The sequence below is a fragment of the Aedes aegypti genome, chromosome 2 (genome assembly GCF_002204515.2).
Source record: "Aedes aegypti strain LVP_AGWG chromosome 2, AaegL5.0 Primary Assembly, whole genome shotgun sequence".
NCBI lineage: Eukaryota > Metazoa > Arthropoda > Insecta > Diptera > Culicidae > Aedes > Aedes aegypti.
The window spans coordinates 15,471,163-15,488,572 of record NC_035108.1 but is presented as its reverse complement, the minus strand read 5'-3'; the positions used below and the strand labels follow the sequence as shown (position 1 = coordinate 15,488,572).

The window sequence follows — 17,410 nt, the reverse complement described above, 5'->3', positions numbered from 1 at the left end:
ATTGATAGATACAAATTCCAAAGAATTGAATAATAATTATATTGCAAGAGAAATTATTTCAATAAAAACTATGTTAAATTTCCAATTTTATTAGGTTTTTAAGAGCTCTCTCAACAATTTATGTTGGATGTGGTACAGATTTCGTGTACAGATTTTTAGAATCTCTGGTACAGATAAAAAAGATTTTTGAACCTTCGGTACAGATAGAAATGTGGCAACACTGATCATCAGAGAGCCAGTCGGCGATGCACTTTCCTGTGTATTTTTCTTTCACTCTTCAGTGGCAGATCGACAGTCGGTTCGAACGGTTCTTCAAATCTTATGACGGAGGCTCGCTAAAAACCGTTTTGTTTCGTTGGTCCCGTCGCGGGTGAAACCCGTTAGTGGAAAAGAGACAACCGAGACCGAGCGAAGAACAGTGACGGCTCGCGTGAAGAAAGTTTCGAACAGGAAAGGGACGGAAACGCGACGGATGATGAGTCGGAGTCACCAAAAGTTGTAAAAGCCGTGAGAGAGCAAGTCAGAGCTAGGAGAAAAACAGCAGCAGTCAGTGAGCAGTTTGCCAAGAGTTGTGTGCGGAAAAAGAAGCTGTAAATTTTCGGGCGAGGATAAATTTTGACGGATTTTCGGTTGAAGGTGGTCGAATTAAAACGCGACGGATTAGTGCGAAAGTGGTTCGGGTGTGTCGTCGGGAGGATTTTATCGAATTTGGCCCCTGAGGGCAGCGAAAGCCGCAGGAAAAGCTGATTGGTGAGAGTGAAAAAGTGGGTGTTTTCTTTGGCGTTTTTTCCTCCGTGGATAAAACACTGCTGATTGGGTGACAAGCGACTAACCCATCTTTTGGAGTGACCGAAAAATTTCGCTTGTGGATCAGAGTGATGAATCACTTTCCGAAAATGTTTGTGAATCTTGTGAAGAAACAAAGTTTGATGTGCGGAATTGGTGGTGACAAAGTTTAGGGTGGAGGAGCAGTGAAGAATTCAAGAAGAAGCGCCAGCGCTTCCCTAGATTCCGGAGTGCGACGAGTGGCGAATCTGCTTTGCAAACCCCTTGGAATTTTTTTTGTCATCCTTCCGAGCGCAGCTGTCATCATCAGCGTTTGACAGAGAAGAGACGCAAAATGACAACAAGCTTCCCCGCAGGAGAGTGAGGAGGGAAGCAGTTTAGAGTGTTATCGGATTTTGCCAGCCTCAGTTCCCGCGGAGTGACCTCGGAATGGAATGCGAATTGTTGTTGGATATCGTCTGGAAGCAGTGGAGCCGTTTGTGATTGTGTGTGTTTTCCGATTCCAAACAGGGTCCCCCCAGTTCGGGTTCCGTTTGCGTGAGTGAGTGAGTGTAACCCTAGGGAACGTCCATAAATGACGTAGTATTTTTGCATTGTTTTTTTACATCCTCTCCCCCTTGTAGCATTTGAATACAAACTCTGACAAACCCGCCTCCCCACCTCTAGGAAAAGCGTAGCATTTCGGAACGACCCCTTCATTTCTCATTGAATGAAAATTAAATTTTATTTTTTATTTTTTTACAACAATGGTTTTGAAACAAAGAAATTCAAAAACATTAAAATTTAGAAACTTAACAAAAGTCAAGAGAAATTATAGTATAATTACAGTTTTGGTCAAAACATTTGCAACTTTTTCGATTTTCCAGACAAAATGACCAACTTTGGTAAGCTAGATCTCTGTTATTTATGGACCGATTTTAATGACATTTTCACAGAACATCAAACATACCTTGATTTTTACCATATATTTTATTAAGTGTAGAACTAGCCCTCGTGCGTTAAAATACACTCTAATAAAGATTTAAAAAAAAAAAAAAAAATATATTTTATTAGTAATTTTTTCAATCAACGGTTCGACAAAAGTGAATTTTTGACAATTTTTTTTATAATTTAGATAACTAAAACACATTAAAAAAAATAGCTACAGGGTATCTTCAGCAAAGTTGTAGATTTTGACGAAATGAACAAGTTTGGTCAAGACAGTTTTTGTGTAGGGCCATCAGATTCTAAGATAAATAGTTTTGAATTCTTCGTCGATAATTTCACTTCAGTTAAATCGTTATTACATTCGAACTCGTGATTGGAAATTTTTTTCAAAAATATGTATTGAAATTCAAGTTATGTCTGATGTTCTGTGAACATTTTATTCGAATCGGTCCATAATTATCTGAGATCTGGCTTACCAAAGTAGGTCATTTTGTATGGAAAATCAAAAAAAGTACAAATGTTTTGTCCAATACTGTATAACGTAAAAATAATTTCGTAAACATTTTTTTTGTCAAACTTATTGTCTGATTGAAGTACATTATGTTTGGTTTCGGTTTATACTTCAACTTCGTTCAGGTTTACGAATTTGATCACGTATAAGCTGAGAAAAAACTGCTATTTTCAAACAATTAGGGCTGGTAACAGGTCTCTTTTTAGAGACTTGGTCTCTATTTTAAGACTAGTCTCTAAAAAGTCTTAAATTTGAATGAAAGGTCTTTCGAGACCTTTTTGACCAAAATGATTTCTAAAGTCACTGTTTTACTTTGTCTTGCAGTGAATTGTCATTCGAAATACCTAACCAGGAATTTCCGCAGCGATTACCGTGAAAAAAAAATCCAAAAGGCTTACTCCCATTTTGCTTTAGAAACTTTCTATCTATTTACATATTTCCATCGATTTTTTCAGTAGTTACTCTAGCAGACCTTCCAAAGATTCCTAGAGAAGTTCTTCCAAGAAAATCTCTAATGATTTATTGCAGAGTGATTGAAGGGTAAAAGTTTTTTTTCCCAGCAACACCTACAAGATTTTTTTAATGAGTTCCTTCTCCGATTTTTTATATAACTCAAGAATTGCTCCAAAATTCTTTTATTTATTATTCAAAGAAGTCTGTTGAGAACTCTTTCGAAAATTCCACCATAAATTTAATCAATGTTTTATCATTAACTTCCTCCTAAAACGTATCTAGACATTTATCCAATATTCCATCCATGAATTACAATTCCAAACAATTCTCGAGTCATTTTACTGGTAAAATCTCTATAGATTCTTCAAAACTATCTGAGGTTTCACTCCAGAAAATACTACAGCAATAACTACGATCCTTTCTACACAAGTTTCTTCAGGATTTTTTATATTGTTTTTCAAGGGCTGCCGCAACAAAAATTTGAAAAATCCTGCTGTAATTATCAAATAAATTGATCTAGAAAACCTCCAAGACTTTGCCAGAAGTTAGGAAGTTTTTTTTTCGGAGATCCTCCTCCTTTTGAAATTCCTGTACATTTTTTTGAGAACTTCCTTGGGAAATTTCTCAAATATTTATGGGAGAGCTCCGCCGAACACAACGGCGATGGGATGTGGTTAGCAGATAAAGATAGGCAGTGGAATGGAATTGGAGACATGGCCGCGGTTGTACGAACCGCTCAGAATATACACGAGGCTAGCCGGTATACCAGGCATTGGGCTGCACCAGGACCTGATTTTGTGCACAATTTTTGGTGTAATAAAACTCACAACGATCCAAGGGCAGATTGCGTAATGCTTCAATACGGTACTAGGAGACCCCACGCAGCTACCGGAATTCATTACCAGGGGTGTCACGTTTATTCTGTCAAAGGACCAAATTACAGCTGACCCATCGAAGTACAGACCAATAACGTCCCTTTCAAGTATGTACAAAGTGCTATCGTCGATAATAGCGAGGAAGGTTCCAGACTATTGCGCAGAAACACGCAAAGCTGTGTCAAAGCAAAAGAACCTGTCATTGCTTAAAGCAAAAGAACCTAAGTATGGCGTACGTCGACTACAAAAAGGCATACCACTCAGTACCGCACTCGTACCTTCTGAAGGTACTGCAGTTGTATAAGGTAGACGGGAACGTCATCAGGCTGATGCAACACGCGATGGGGATGTGGAGCACGTCCTTACACATAACCGACGGTACAGCTATGTACGGTACGGTTCAGGACTCTCAGCATCAGGAGGGGGTTTGAAGGCGATACCTTTAATCCGCTGTGGTTTTGCCTGACCGTGACCCCCTCAGCAAAGCACTCAACTAATGCGACTATGGCTACCAACTGAAAAGTGGGGGAAGGAGTACAAAAGTTATCCACATCTTCTATATAGACGATCCGAAGTTATTTGCGGAATCAGTGAAGAATGGAGGTTTGGAATTGACAAATGCCGGCCAACTTTCTACGTCGGGGTCAAGTTATGAATGCCAACTGTTTCCGCGTCAACGAGCAGCAGGAGATTCGGAATATTGTTGAAGGTGAAACGTATAAATATTTAGGATTCCTGCAACTGCGAGGTATTCGTCACATGACGATCAAGAAGCAGCTACAGGAAAAAAATCTTATCTCGTGTCAACTGTACTTTGAAGAGCTTTCTGGCTTCCGGCATCAAGTTTTAAGCGTTCAATACGTTTGCTGTGCCGATGTTGACGTATAGTTGACGTATCGCCTCCAAGACTGACTTGGAGGCGATCGAAAGAGCATTACGATTGGCGTTCACCAAGCACTGAATGAGACACCCAAAATCGTCCATTGAGAGAGTCACCCGTCACGTGCAGCAGGAGGAAGAGGCGTCATCGATATTCAGGCACTATGTGTCTTCCAGATCCAGCAGCTGCGGACATATTTCGTTGAATGCCGAATGAAATTTACCGCATTGTATGCGAAGCTGACCACGGTTTCAATCTCCTGCATCTGCCGCAGGTCTATCAGCTGAACTGTGACATCAAAGCCGTCGATGAGATTATCGCAACGTGGAAGCAGAAGAAGTTGCATGGCACGCACTGCTCTAGCACATCGATAAGGTGGCGTCAAACACGTGTCTGGTGCGGGGTGACCTCTTCTCTGAAACGGAAGGTTTCATGGTAGCCATCCAGGTCCGGGTAATTTCGACGAAGAATTATCGGCAGTACATATTGAACGAAGACGCGGAATACCGGTGTAGAAAGTTCAATTCAGTAGGAGAGACTATCGAGCATGTCGTTGCCGACTGTGTAGTACTAGCTGGATCAGCTTACCTCGATCGGCACAACGAACTTGCCAGGATTGTGCACCAAAAGCTATATTTTACCGCAAGAAAAAAATTCAAATCGCGATAACTTTTTTGTTTCTCGGTATTTTTGCACCATTTTTTAACAAGTTCTCAAAAAACTCTTCTAGTTTGAGGATCCGTGTCGATATTGATGATTGGTGATCTGGTTTTAAAGATATTCCAATGTTCCTTGGGGGACCGACATTTTCCATACAAAATGTTTTAGGCGGCCATTTTGTTTTACGTTAACTTATCGAAAAAGTAAAATGTGGGCTATACAATGCCATGTAATAAGGAGCTAATCTGAAAAAATAAAACAAATTGGTTAAGAGTTCTTAGAGATATCTTAAAATTACGATATGAGGTTTTTTGAAGTTTTCAAGATCTTTATTTGGTTAGCAACATAAATGCTCATTACTCAAAGACGGCTGCATCAAATTGTTTCATTTTTTCACAATATACTCTCATTAATGTATTGTTCCAAAGAGTGAACATCTGAATACGTTAAAAAATCTGTAGCCCAATATATATACGTGGGTTATGATTAAGCGTCGGTCCCCCAAGGAATTTCGGAATATCTCAGGATCCAGATAACCAATGATCAATATTCACACGGATCTTCAAACTAGAAGAGTTTTTTGAGAACTTGTGAAAAAATGGTGCAAAAATACCGAGAAACAAAAAAGTTATCGCGATTTGAATTTTTTTCCTGCGGTAAAAAATGAAGCTGCCGGTAGAGGGGTTAAGCACATCTTGGTGGACCGATTTGTACCCTACTAACAAATACCTGCCTGACCCAGTTCTGAAAAATAATTACATACAGCTGTGCTGAGATCGCAAGGTCATAACGAATGTTCACATCCGTGCCAACCGCCCCGACATTGTATTCTACGACAAAAGGATGAAACGAGTAACACTCATTGACATCGCTGAACCGCTGCACTGTTATTACTTTGTTCAATCGACGTTCTCCAACAAGATAGCAAAGCACCATGACTTTGCGGAGGAGTTGAAGCAGATGTGGCACCTAGAGGACGTCCATATAGTCGGTAGTCCTCCCAGTGGCCGGAACTGTCCCAAAATCTCTCCTAAAGTCCCTAGACGAGCTGGAATTAGAGAAAGATCTGCACAGTGTCTCAAAAGCAATTATTCTTGGAACCTGCAGTATAGTGAGACGGTTCCACAACTAAGAAGATCATCCAGCAGACTCATTAGGATGATATAAACTGATAAATGAGATCCACAGAGCCTTTTGCATAAAGATTGCCCGGGATAATTTCCCAGCATTTTTTGCTGAGAAGTGCCAACAATCTATAATAATAATAATGCTAATACAGTCGAAGTTTGTTATAACGACATCGCAAGGGACCGTCTTAATAGAGAAAAGTCGCTAAAGAGAATAGTTATAACATTGAAATGTTTTTGAAGAGATCGAAAAATGTCGCTATAGAGAGCTTTTGTCACTATAACAGTTGTCGCTATAACGATCTTCGACTGTAATAGAAAAAAATTCTGCAGTAAGTTCTAATCATACCTTTAGAACTTACTGCAGATTTTTTTTTTTTTTTGCAGAATAGATTATTGGTAAAACTCTTGGAAATATTTAACGACAATTCTAGGATTTCCTTAAAAAAAACTATTGACCGAATCATTGGAGGAATTTATGGTGGAGTCTCTAAAATAACTTCTGAGATTATTCCTGAAAAAATCAAGAAGTAATTTCTTATGATGGTCGTTAAAGAGTCAAAAAATGTATTCTTTGGGCAAATGGCAGAATTAGTTTCTGATGAAATTCCTGCAAAAAAAAAAAACACGGAGAACTGCATACAGTCATACGTGTAGTAATACTTGTAATTGAAAAAAATGTATTAGGAACATTTTCTGCAACATTCTTAAGCAAACTTTCATCTCCTGATTCCTATTGGTTCGGTTCGGTCTCTATAGCCATATAAAATTGCATATTGTAATAGTATAAATTGACCTGTTCCACTATAGCCTATCCAAATGGGGAGTTGATGGGTTAAATTTCGAAATTACATTTAGATTCAAACGTCTTTTTTAACATTCTTGCTGTCTCCATACAAAATTCTGCGTTTATTTTATATGACAAATACAATACTTCACTAAATCATCAGAAAATAACTTTTGAGCATCAAGTATTCTTTAACGAAAAAGGTTGAATTCTGTGGCAAATTAAACAAGTAAATTTTCATATAAGCTGGTTGGCTGAAATTGACAAATTCTGTATTTTCATCAGCCAATATTCATAAATTTTGACGTGCTAGGATATTTTTGTAAACGACAATGGATTCAGCAATCCTAAATTGAGTAAATAGTGGTATTTTGGTGCTTGAAACAAAAAAAAATGTTCCGCACTGTAATTAATTAAGTAATTTATTAAGTTATATTCAGGCACGAAGACATACACACAGCTTCTATTATACAATCAACAAATTCCCGAAAACCCCCTTCCCCCTAAAATGCTACGTCATTTATGGTCAACCTCCTAGAGACAAGGTGTCAAATCGCGAAATCCGCCGAAACGAAAGCAACCAAAAATTCACGGTTCAAGATATTTTTAGAGACCCGGTTGGTGCCCAGCTCTGGAACAACAGCCTACCCGGTGGTGGCGTTAAAGCGCGCAAAGTGGAAATTTCTGTGTTGTGTTTAACCAGCTAGCAGCAGCGTGTGAAGCTATCTAATTATACGACGAGTGAAAAATCGAATTACTGCCCGGTCGGGCAGGGAGCAGCATTGCAGAAGCGAAGAGTGAAAAGAATCGACCCAACTGTGGTGAGTGTTTGTGGAAGGGCTCCGGCGAAAAGAAGCGAGGGGAAAAAGTCGGCTGGAACCACCTGTCGTTCTTGCCGTTCGTCCGTCCGTCCATCCGCTGCCATCATTGGGATAGGATAAATTATTACAATTTTTGAGACCAGCTGGTGCAAACAAAATGCCTGGATTAATCGGAGTGAGCGAGTTCCTCGAGGAGACTCGGGAGGACTACAACTCGCCGACGACGTCAACGTTCGTGTCCAGGATGGTCCAGTGCCGGCAGACGATTGCCGCTTTGGAAGAGGTGAGTCGTTTTTTAAGTTTTATTATTTGGGATGGTTGGGATGATGTCTCATAGCGTCTGGTGTGTTTTTTGTTTGCATTGAACAAAATATGTTTTAGATTTGCCTTTCAGGTCTACAAAAACTGTTGATACAGATTTTTTAACAAAAACTACATCTATCTTGTCTATCTGAGTATCTTTATCTTCCCAAAATTATTCTCTCAATTAATTATTTAACAGAATCCTTCAATTATTTTGAATACGATTTTTTCTGCAAAAATATTTCAACGGATTTCTTGAATACTTCTTTTAAGAAATCCTCATGAATATCTCCAATACGTTAACTAGGGATCTATCTGGGAACTCTTCCAAAGATACTCTAGGAAATTAGATCAGATATAATAGGCCTTTTCATGTGACAGATCCGTCTATGCATTTGTTTACATCGGTGGAGGACCGGTGCTAACATGGGCCTGTCATTTTCATAGAAGAAATGTCAAAGTGCTTCCCGATCAGCTGATTTGAGACGTCATGTGAATAGGCCTATATCGTTTTTAAATCCTTTTGAAATTCCTCTTTAAGGTCTCCGTCAATATTTCGCTTAGAAGTATATCCAAGAACTCCCTCTAAACTATTCCATCATCCATGAAATATTCTACCAGAAATTCGTCCGGGTATTTTTACTAAGAATATCCTGAGATTTATTTAAGAATTCTCCATAAATATCTTCAATTTATTCTCCACGGAAGAAGCAGTGATAACTAAATTGATACAACTACGTTATTTTTTCCTGAACGTTAGTTCTTTGAATATAATTTCTTCAAACGCCTCTATCGTGAATACTTTTTCCCGAAATCCCAGGTCTATTTTTTATTCAAAACTAGTGGTCCCGGCAAACTTTGTCTTGCTATCAGGTAAGCTGTTGGAAAATACTATGGTATGTTCCATACACAATGGCAATTCCGTTAAATCTCGTTTTTCCAACTTTCCCGGCGATTGTCCTGGGATTTTTGTACATACAAACACGTCGGAACCCTTGACGAACAAAACGAGGAAAGAATGATCTAAATCCGTTGACCCGTTCGTAAACCGTTCCGTGACATACAAACACCATTCCATTTTTATGTAGATAGATGGTACACTATTACCAACTATCATAGTTCAATTTTTACTTAGCTCAATGGCAATCCAAATCATTGCGTATTAAGCTAAGAGATTCAATTCAATTATGATAGTTGGTAATAGTGTAAGATTGCCATTACCGAGAGGCTAACTACAAATTTCGTACCGAATAAGAATCGGCTGGGAATTTCATCCGACTCCCAGAAAACGCGTTGAAAAACATCTTCAACTAAGGACTGTTCATTAAAGAAAGCGGACACCTGATTGTTAACATTTTGGTGTGAAATTTCCAAGGAAAAAATTCAAATTTTGTTTCAGTGTGTACTCAAGTGTTTATTTTGATAGCAGAAGTAAGTTGACATCGAACAGTTGTAAATTCCAAGCGATAGGTCGGTTTAACATGGCGACACGCAGATTTATTCTGCACAAATGGTGTTCAGAAAAGCTGTCGTTCCGAGATTTGGCTTAAATCACGAAGTGTCCAAATTCCAATTTTTCAACACTGTATCGAAAACAGATGCTTATGACGACGTGCAATACATCCGAACAGAAAAATTTGGGAAAAAGGTTTTTTTATGGCAAGCAATTTGCTCCTGCGGTATGAAAAGTACTACATTTTTCACAACGGGTTCAATCAACGGTGAAAATTACAGAACTGAATGCTTTTAAAAACGTCTTCTGCCCATTTACCGAAAGTATAACAAGCCTCCATTGTTTTGGCCAGGTCTGGCATCGACTCACTATGCTTCAGCTACTTTGGAGATGATCAAGAAGGAAAAAGTCGAATTTGTTGAAACATGGCAGATTCTACCGAATTGCCCATAACTACGCCCCATTTGGAAATATTGAGAAATAATCAAACGACATCTTAAGAAGGATGGAAGATAAGCAAGTTCCATGGATTTTTTCAAGAAAATGTGGTAATCAACACAAAGAAAAGTTACGAAGAAAGTTGTGCAGAACCCGATGGGAGGCATCAAGAGAAAAGTCAGAGCATTATCCAGGAATGCTCAATAAATGTTCAAACTTATGTGAATTTGGTCGAGATTACTTAGATTTCCATGTATTTCAAGAGAACTCATGAATTTGTTCGAAAATAAACAGTTTGCTTTAAAAAATACGTGTCCACTTACTTAAATGAACAGTCCTTATGGTTTACAAGTGTTTAGTAAATGGTATATTCCGGTAAACTGTCTTCCGGTAAAATATATTCTGGATTCTGGTGTACTTATTATTATCTATATATCATGAAATCAATATATATGAATATAATAATATATCGTGATGTGGCAATAACTGGTAACTATGCTTCTTGAAACCAGTATAATCCAGTCGAACCGATATCATCGCTTTTATCGCAATCAAACTACCCTTGAAAGTAGCTGATTTTATCATCTGTTTAGGCTTGTTTAAAGCTTAGGTATTTAGCGGCGACATTCTTCTTCTGTGTGTCTCTCTCTTTCTGTTTGCTATTACCAGCCTATGAGACGCATCGTTGACGTATAAAGTCGTGCGTGTGGCATAAGAAAGTAAAATTCAACGCACAACATTTACTCCGTCGTCGTCGTCGTTTCGTGTTCGTGCTAAGTGTGGAGCTCTGGGATTGGCAACGAGTTTTTCACCGCCAGTGAATGTGCATTGAATTCTAATGAAGACGGCGATGACGACCGATTCGGGGACTGGGGATTTCTGGGCGTTTAGGTGGATGATGTGGGATCGGGGAAGGTCGTCGTCGCTACGGGAAGGGAGTCACGGGGTGTCTAAAACCCTTATTAACGAAAAAATCAATTCTGTACCCACCATTTGGAAAACCTTGGAAAAATTCTTGGCGAGGGCTTTTTGGACTCTGATGAACTCTTGGAAATCTTGTGAATATCTTTTGGGACGATTCTTGAAGAGATCTTCATCGCACTAGTTTGGAATATCTTTGACAATTTGTTCGCTTTCTCAACCATCAATCCGGGAAACTTGTTAAACTCTGAAACTGTATAACACATCGGAAAAATATGTTAAAAACAAGAATACAGGTTTATTTCTAATGTGGAAATGCATCCTGGTTTGGTACTTTGGCAGAGGGCTTCTTATTGCAAAGTTTCAGACAATGCGGTTGACAAAAAAAAATCCAAATAGTTTTTAACCTTTTAAACAAAGACAAAATAAGGACCTCCATGTCCCTTGCGGTTACCCAAAATTTTATGGCACATAAGGTAATAGAGCAAAATCTAGAATGCCGTGAAGAGTGTACTGCGATATGTCAAACTTGGGTATCAACACTTCAAATGCACACTATGTTTCGATTTCCAAGCTTTTTAATTGCTTGCATATTGCCACATAACTGCTGAGAAAGGCAAATGTTTTTGTAAATTATCAAACTGTCATCTATCTCGCTGGCCAACAGTACAGTGTACTGAGTACACTCTTTCCTGCCTTTTAAGAGAAATCACAAGAACATAACGTTACCTATAGATGATCAACATTTAAAAAATAATAAGGATATTACAAGTACTGGAATAACGTTCTAATCTGATACATGTGTTTGTGTAAACTTCAAATAACGAAAAGGGAATCGTCAAATCTATTTTAATAGCTTTGACATTAAAGAAGATAAAAATCCGGTATGCAGTGGATTTATGTAAGGTTCAGTGTAATATATTCAAATTAATTTTCTACACTGGTAGATTGCTGTTCTTAAGTATGTTGCTTATTTAAATTATAAACAATAGCAAGAAAAAATACGCAACTTTTTCTACGTCCAATTTTAACGATCCTCTAAAATGAAAGGAAAATGTATGGCGGTAAACATGCACGAGTACCATGCCTAACTCTATCGATCAACCCATCACCATTAATTCTCTCGTTTTCTACAACTACAACAACTTACGATGGATCAAACTAACAGGAGTTTTTCTCTTCAAAGATCTTTCTCATGTCAATACCTATTTCATTCGATCACCCAAACTAAATTTAAATGACTTTCAGTAAAAGCGCAAATACTGCTAAATTAATGCATTTTTAAGAGCTTATTGATTACCTGACAAGTTATAACATTTATAGTATTTTTATTGAGCAGAATCCTGCAAAAAAATCGTTGAATTCTTCGAAGAATGTTTACTGAATGCTAGTGAGATGCTTAGTATTTTGTAACGACAAAATACTGAGCAAATTCAAGCGAGGTCTTGTGAAACTTTATTAGGCTACTTGAAAAATTTCTAGAAGGATAATTAGCGATTCCTGGCAAGGTTCTTGGTGAGATAATTGATAGATTTCTATAACTTTTCATGACATTTTTATGATAAAATATATGTATGAATTTTAACGGGAATCGAAACGCTTATTGACTAGATACTTGACAGTTTGAAAATCACTAACAGTTAATAAATAAATATCCAAAAAAATTACAGCAAATTATAAGCCGTTGATGAGTACTAAGCGATTTCTGACTCAAATCCTAGACAATTATTGTTCGGCAGGTTCTGTTTTTTGGTGAAACCTTGTTTGGATTACTTGCCCCTGTTTAGTCATAACCTTATAATTAAGTCCTTTTTGGATTCATGACAGATGCTTTTTGGATTCATGACAAATTTGTTACTAAGAAAACAATCCTTATTTCGTCGAGAAATCGTTTCTGTCTAATAGATCTCTCCTTGCATCCAGCACACATAAATTCAAATACATTCTGGGAAGAGAATGTGTTGTTTATTGAACTTGGCATTTTGTGGAGCTATGTTCTAAATTTAGATGCATGTATCAGATTTAATTTTCATATAATTTTAAAATCTCTGTATTTCCTATAAGTTCTGTTGTTTTCCCACTCGACTGAAAATAAATAAAGGAACTGCTTCAAAATCCATTGCCTAAAACTAATATTTTGAAAGTCAAATCAAACATGAAAACTTACTATCGAACGTCTAGAAAATATCAAATCGTTGGGTCATGATATAACCCTGTTCTAAATAATAAGGCAGTCGGGAAAATCCGGGAATTGGCAAACTGATTTTGAATTAATGCCCTGATTTTCGGGAAGATTGCCTTCAAAAGTTTCCTATCGGACTTATCTTATCTTTCAAACATTTTTTGTAATTCCTGATAGGATTTTTACTGCATTTATTCGCACCAGATGTTCATGTAAGAATTATTGTATTATCTGTGGTGGACACTAGCAATGAGCGATTTTGAATCGATGTTTCGAAAATCGATTTTTTTGTTCTGATAGATTAATAGATTTTTTGTATCAATATTAAGGGCACTCAAAATAGGCAGCAAACCGTGCGCGCGTACGGCTGCGTTTTGAAATTTGTGTCAGGTTTACGTCGCTCCGAGTTTTTGTTTAGTTATTTTCCAATCGGCTTGTGAAAATTAGATTTGGCGGATGGTTCTATGCCAAGTGCAAATGTTCTGTGGAACATGTTTTTCAAAGTGATAAAAGTGATTTTTTTTCGGTAAAGTTATCTACCCTGCCTGCGTTTTGCTCGAAAGTGCTCTGTGATGGCTCCAGCAATTGAATTCGTGTCGCGGGACTCGTTTTTTTTTTTATCTTCTGTGGTTCGCGGATGCTCGGTTCGGGATAGGTTATGAACTGCAGTTTTTATGTCTGTGGTGCGTGCATTTTGATGGGCAGTGCCAAGTTACGGCTCACGCATTTTTTCTTTATTGAGCGACGGATTGCAGAGGAGTTTCGAAAAAGGAATTTGGTGAGTTTGTTCAGATCAGCAGCGCATGATCATAATGCGTAAATATTAACCATTTGTCGGCCAGAACGTCTACCGAACGTATCCTATGGCACTATCCTTTCCATCAACATTCCACAACATCCCGTAACACCTATGAGAGGTCGTTCAATGAATCATCCTTTCTCATTCCCCAGCTTTCGCAAAGACGTGGCCAGGACAGCTCTCGATTTTTGTCAGATTAGCGTCAATCTTGTCTAAGAGTTTGAGGTTAGTCCCAAATTTCTGACTTTGGTAACGGACGGGAAGGAGGCAACCCTCATACAATTGTCTAGGACTGTACCACCTACGAATTTGTGCGAAATGCCTAATGCTAATGCTAATGCTAATATTAAGGGCACTCAAAATCGTTTTTTTACGTAGACACACCACTGACCCCACATCAAAGAGCCGTATTGTGAGCTCCCTGGTAGTGAACGCAACTAAAAACTAAATGACAAATAAACTAACAAACGTGAAATAAAAACAAACAATTACAATAAAAAGGTGTGGTGCATATAACTAGGATCCAGTGGAAATAAGTTTTCCTTTGAAGGATCCATTTCTGAACAAACCTATTTACAAGAGAATTTGATATGTTTAAATATTAAATAAATCAATAAGAATTCGTGTGATTGAAAGTAATGGTAATAGCAATGAATAGTTGTATTTGTGCTACAGCAGATATGCAATAATATTACTTTTATAATGTTGTTTCAATTTGCTTTTGAAAATATCACGATTTTTTTCTGTTTAAGGTATTCCGGGAGGGAATTGTATTTCAGAGGACCCAAATAAGATAATTTGTTTGTCCAAAACTAGTCCGTGACCATAATTGGCTGTTGTCAGAACAAAATTATGATTCAAGTTTTGGTTTTTAAGTAGGGGAACTTACGTATTCTCGGCAGTCTAAGCCGATGCCACCATTCTTTTGTAATTTTCTCGGACATCAGCAGACAAATTCCGTGTTTGTCTGTTTACATTTCTGCGTTGCTCAATATTCCATCGATTCACGCCGACAGACTTGTCAAAATGCTTTTAGAAAAGTTTTTACAACGCTGCGAACATCTCTTGTCAGTGTGACTATTGTCGGCAGCCTCATTCTCTTCGGCAACTTTCCCATAAGATCTGTTGGTGAATCTCTTCGGCAGCTCCAATTCAGTCTCATTTTGAGGTGTGTTCATTTGAATTGATGATATCTCTGGCGTTATTGTTTGTTCAGTTTCGGAAATCTCGTCAGCGGGAAGCGGAAAGAACAAAGAATCATCTGAATGTTTTCATTGATGTGTTTTGATAGAAAAATATTGTGTATTTGGCGTTTAAAATTTGGTTGCCGATAATAGTCGAATGGTGCCAAAGCCGCAAGTCTCCCTATATCATACACAAAAACAGACGACTGCAGTTCGCATAGACAACGTAGATACTGTGCAACGTGTTAGTATAAAGATGTACCGTAGGATAGAGCAGTGGTAATTTAAATATGATTTTTAATCATTGATTTGGTAGGATTTGGAGTTTCTTAAGTTTGGATTTACAAGCATGACCCCACGCAGCTATGAGGTATTGGAAAAGAGAATGTACACAACCGTAATAAAACTGCATCAGTGCGTGACAAGGAACAAAGGAGCTTACACGGTACATCATGCCACAAAATGATGCAACTTTACCCGAGGAGGAAAGAATAACTCGCAATAACTTATGCATACCATATTTTGGTATCATACCATAATTAGGTATTGTTCAATTGTCTACACCTCATTTTGGTATTATAATGGTATTTGAAAAAAATGTTTAAAACAATTAAAAATACTTCATTTTGGTATTCGGTAGCTATTGAGGACTGCTGGAGGTATTGAACTATAATTGAAAAACTTCACTTTTATATGAAAATCCATCAAGTATTATTTAGGTATTACAATACCTGAACTAATTATCAGCTTGGTATGTGTAGAATATGTAGAAGGTATTATTTGAAGTATTTTACCTCTTATGCAGGGCTTCATACCTCATTCAGGTTGTAAGGGGCCGTCCATTAATTACGTAAGGGGTTATGGTGGGAGGGGTGGTCTGATATTTCTTACGCGCCATACAATTTTGTTATGGGTTTCATACAAGAGTAGAGGGGGGGGGGGTAGAAAAATCCCGAAAATTGTCTTACATAATTAATGGAGGGCCCCTAAATATTGGAAATTATCTGGTATGGAATACCTCATTTTGGTATTCAGCAGTTATTTTTTTCTGCACGAGTATTTTCTATACTTTTAATGTCATTTTCCCACTGTCTTGTTGAGTCCAACTGAAAGCCAAGATATCTGATCGTAGTCACCTCCTCAATAGTGTCTATTCCGAAATATGGATTCCCGACTATGGGTACATAATAAAATCATATCACCTTGTGATATTATGATATAAATATTTTATCGAACATAGGTTGTTACAATTTTGATGCAGGATGTTGTTAAAATAACTAAAATTATAACAAAATTTCTATGAATTGTAACATAAATATAACATAATATGTATTGTTTTATAACTATGAAAAACATATCAAACTTAGTTGCAATTTTTGATACAACGTATCAAAATTATAATACTGTCTGATATACGGGATAACACATCCAGCAACGAGTTTTGATTCAATTATATGAAAATTCTAACAAAACTTTATATTCGGAGCAATAGACAGAAAAATGTATGTTTTATATAAAAAAAGCAATTTAAAATTGGGCTTATAGCACAACAACTCAATTTTCAATCACTTGCAATTTAGTCAATAATTAAATTAAGATAATAACAATTTGTTACCACTTGAATAATTTGAGAAACCCTAGAGACTTTTCTTTCATACTCCCCCCCTATGTAGGTATTTAATCTAAAATGGAATGGTTTTTGTATGTCACGAAATGGCTTACGATGGGGTTGAATGATTCTTTCTCCGTTTCATTCGTCAAGGGCTCCGACGTGTTTGTGTGTAAAGAAATCCCAGGATATTCACCGGAAAAGTTGGAAAAACCAGAATGCACTGAATTGTCATTTTGCACGAAACGATCCATAGTGTTTCTCAACAGCCTACTTGATGGCGAGACGAAGTTTGCCGGGTCCACTAGTTTTATTATAAAATTGTTAAAAATAAACAAATAGAAATATATTCAATAAACATAACATATTATATTATTTTTTTTTTGTTTTAATATTTTCTTTGAATAACGGTGCCTAACAAAATTATATCATAATAAGATATGCATATCATATTCTGATAAAATTTTATTATATTTTTGTTATATGCCTCTAGTCGGGTTACCATGATTTTCAATTTTTTTTCGTGGGCTATGTTTTAGAAAGGTTTATGGATAACAAGTTAGTATTAAAATAGTGGATTAGGGTTTGCAAGTCCTGTTCAATGATGATGATTACATAATTACTTTCAGCGTCATGATAAAAAATGGATGTGTCATCTACGAACAATCGTGGTACACCAATTAGTGGTAGATTA

The 17,410-nt window shown here is 37.3% G+C and overlaps 1 protein-coding gene across 7 annotated transcripts in view; it reads left to right on the top strand.

The window, feature by feature from the left end:
• The first annotated feature begins 271 nt into the window (after nt 1–271).
• The window catches only part of LOC5578220 (arf-GAP with SH3 domain, ANK repeat and PH domain-containing protein 2), a 122,719-nt gene continuing 105,580 nt past the window's right edge, over nt 272–17,410 (top strand). The window contains exons 1-2 of one of the 7 annotated variants that reach the window (XM_021839972.1): nt 272–750; nt 7,617–8,110. In XM_021839972.1, the coding sequence (XP_021695664.1) occupies nt 7,985–8,110 (126 nt within the window). In that variant the 5' untranslated portion in view covers nt 272–750; nt 7,617–7,984. Of the gene's footprint in view, nt 1,332–7,606; nt 8,111–17,410 lie in introns of all 7 variants that reach the window. The other 6 variants (XM_021839971.1, XM_021839968.1, XM_021839970.1 and 3 more) reach the window with 6 other exon arrangements.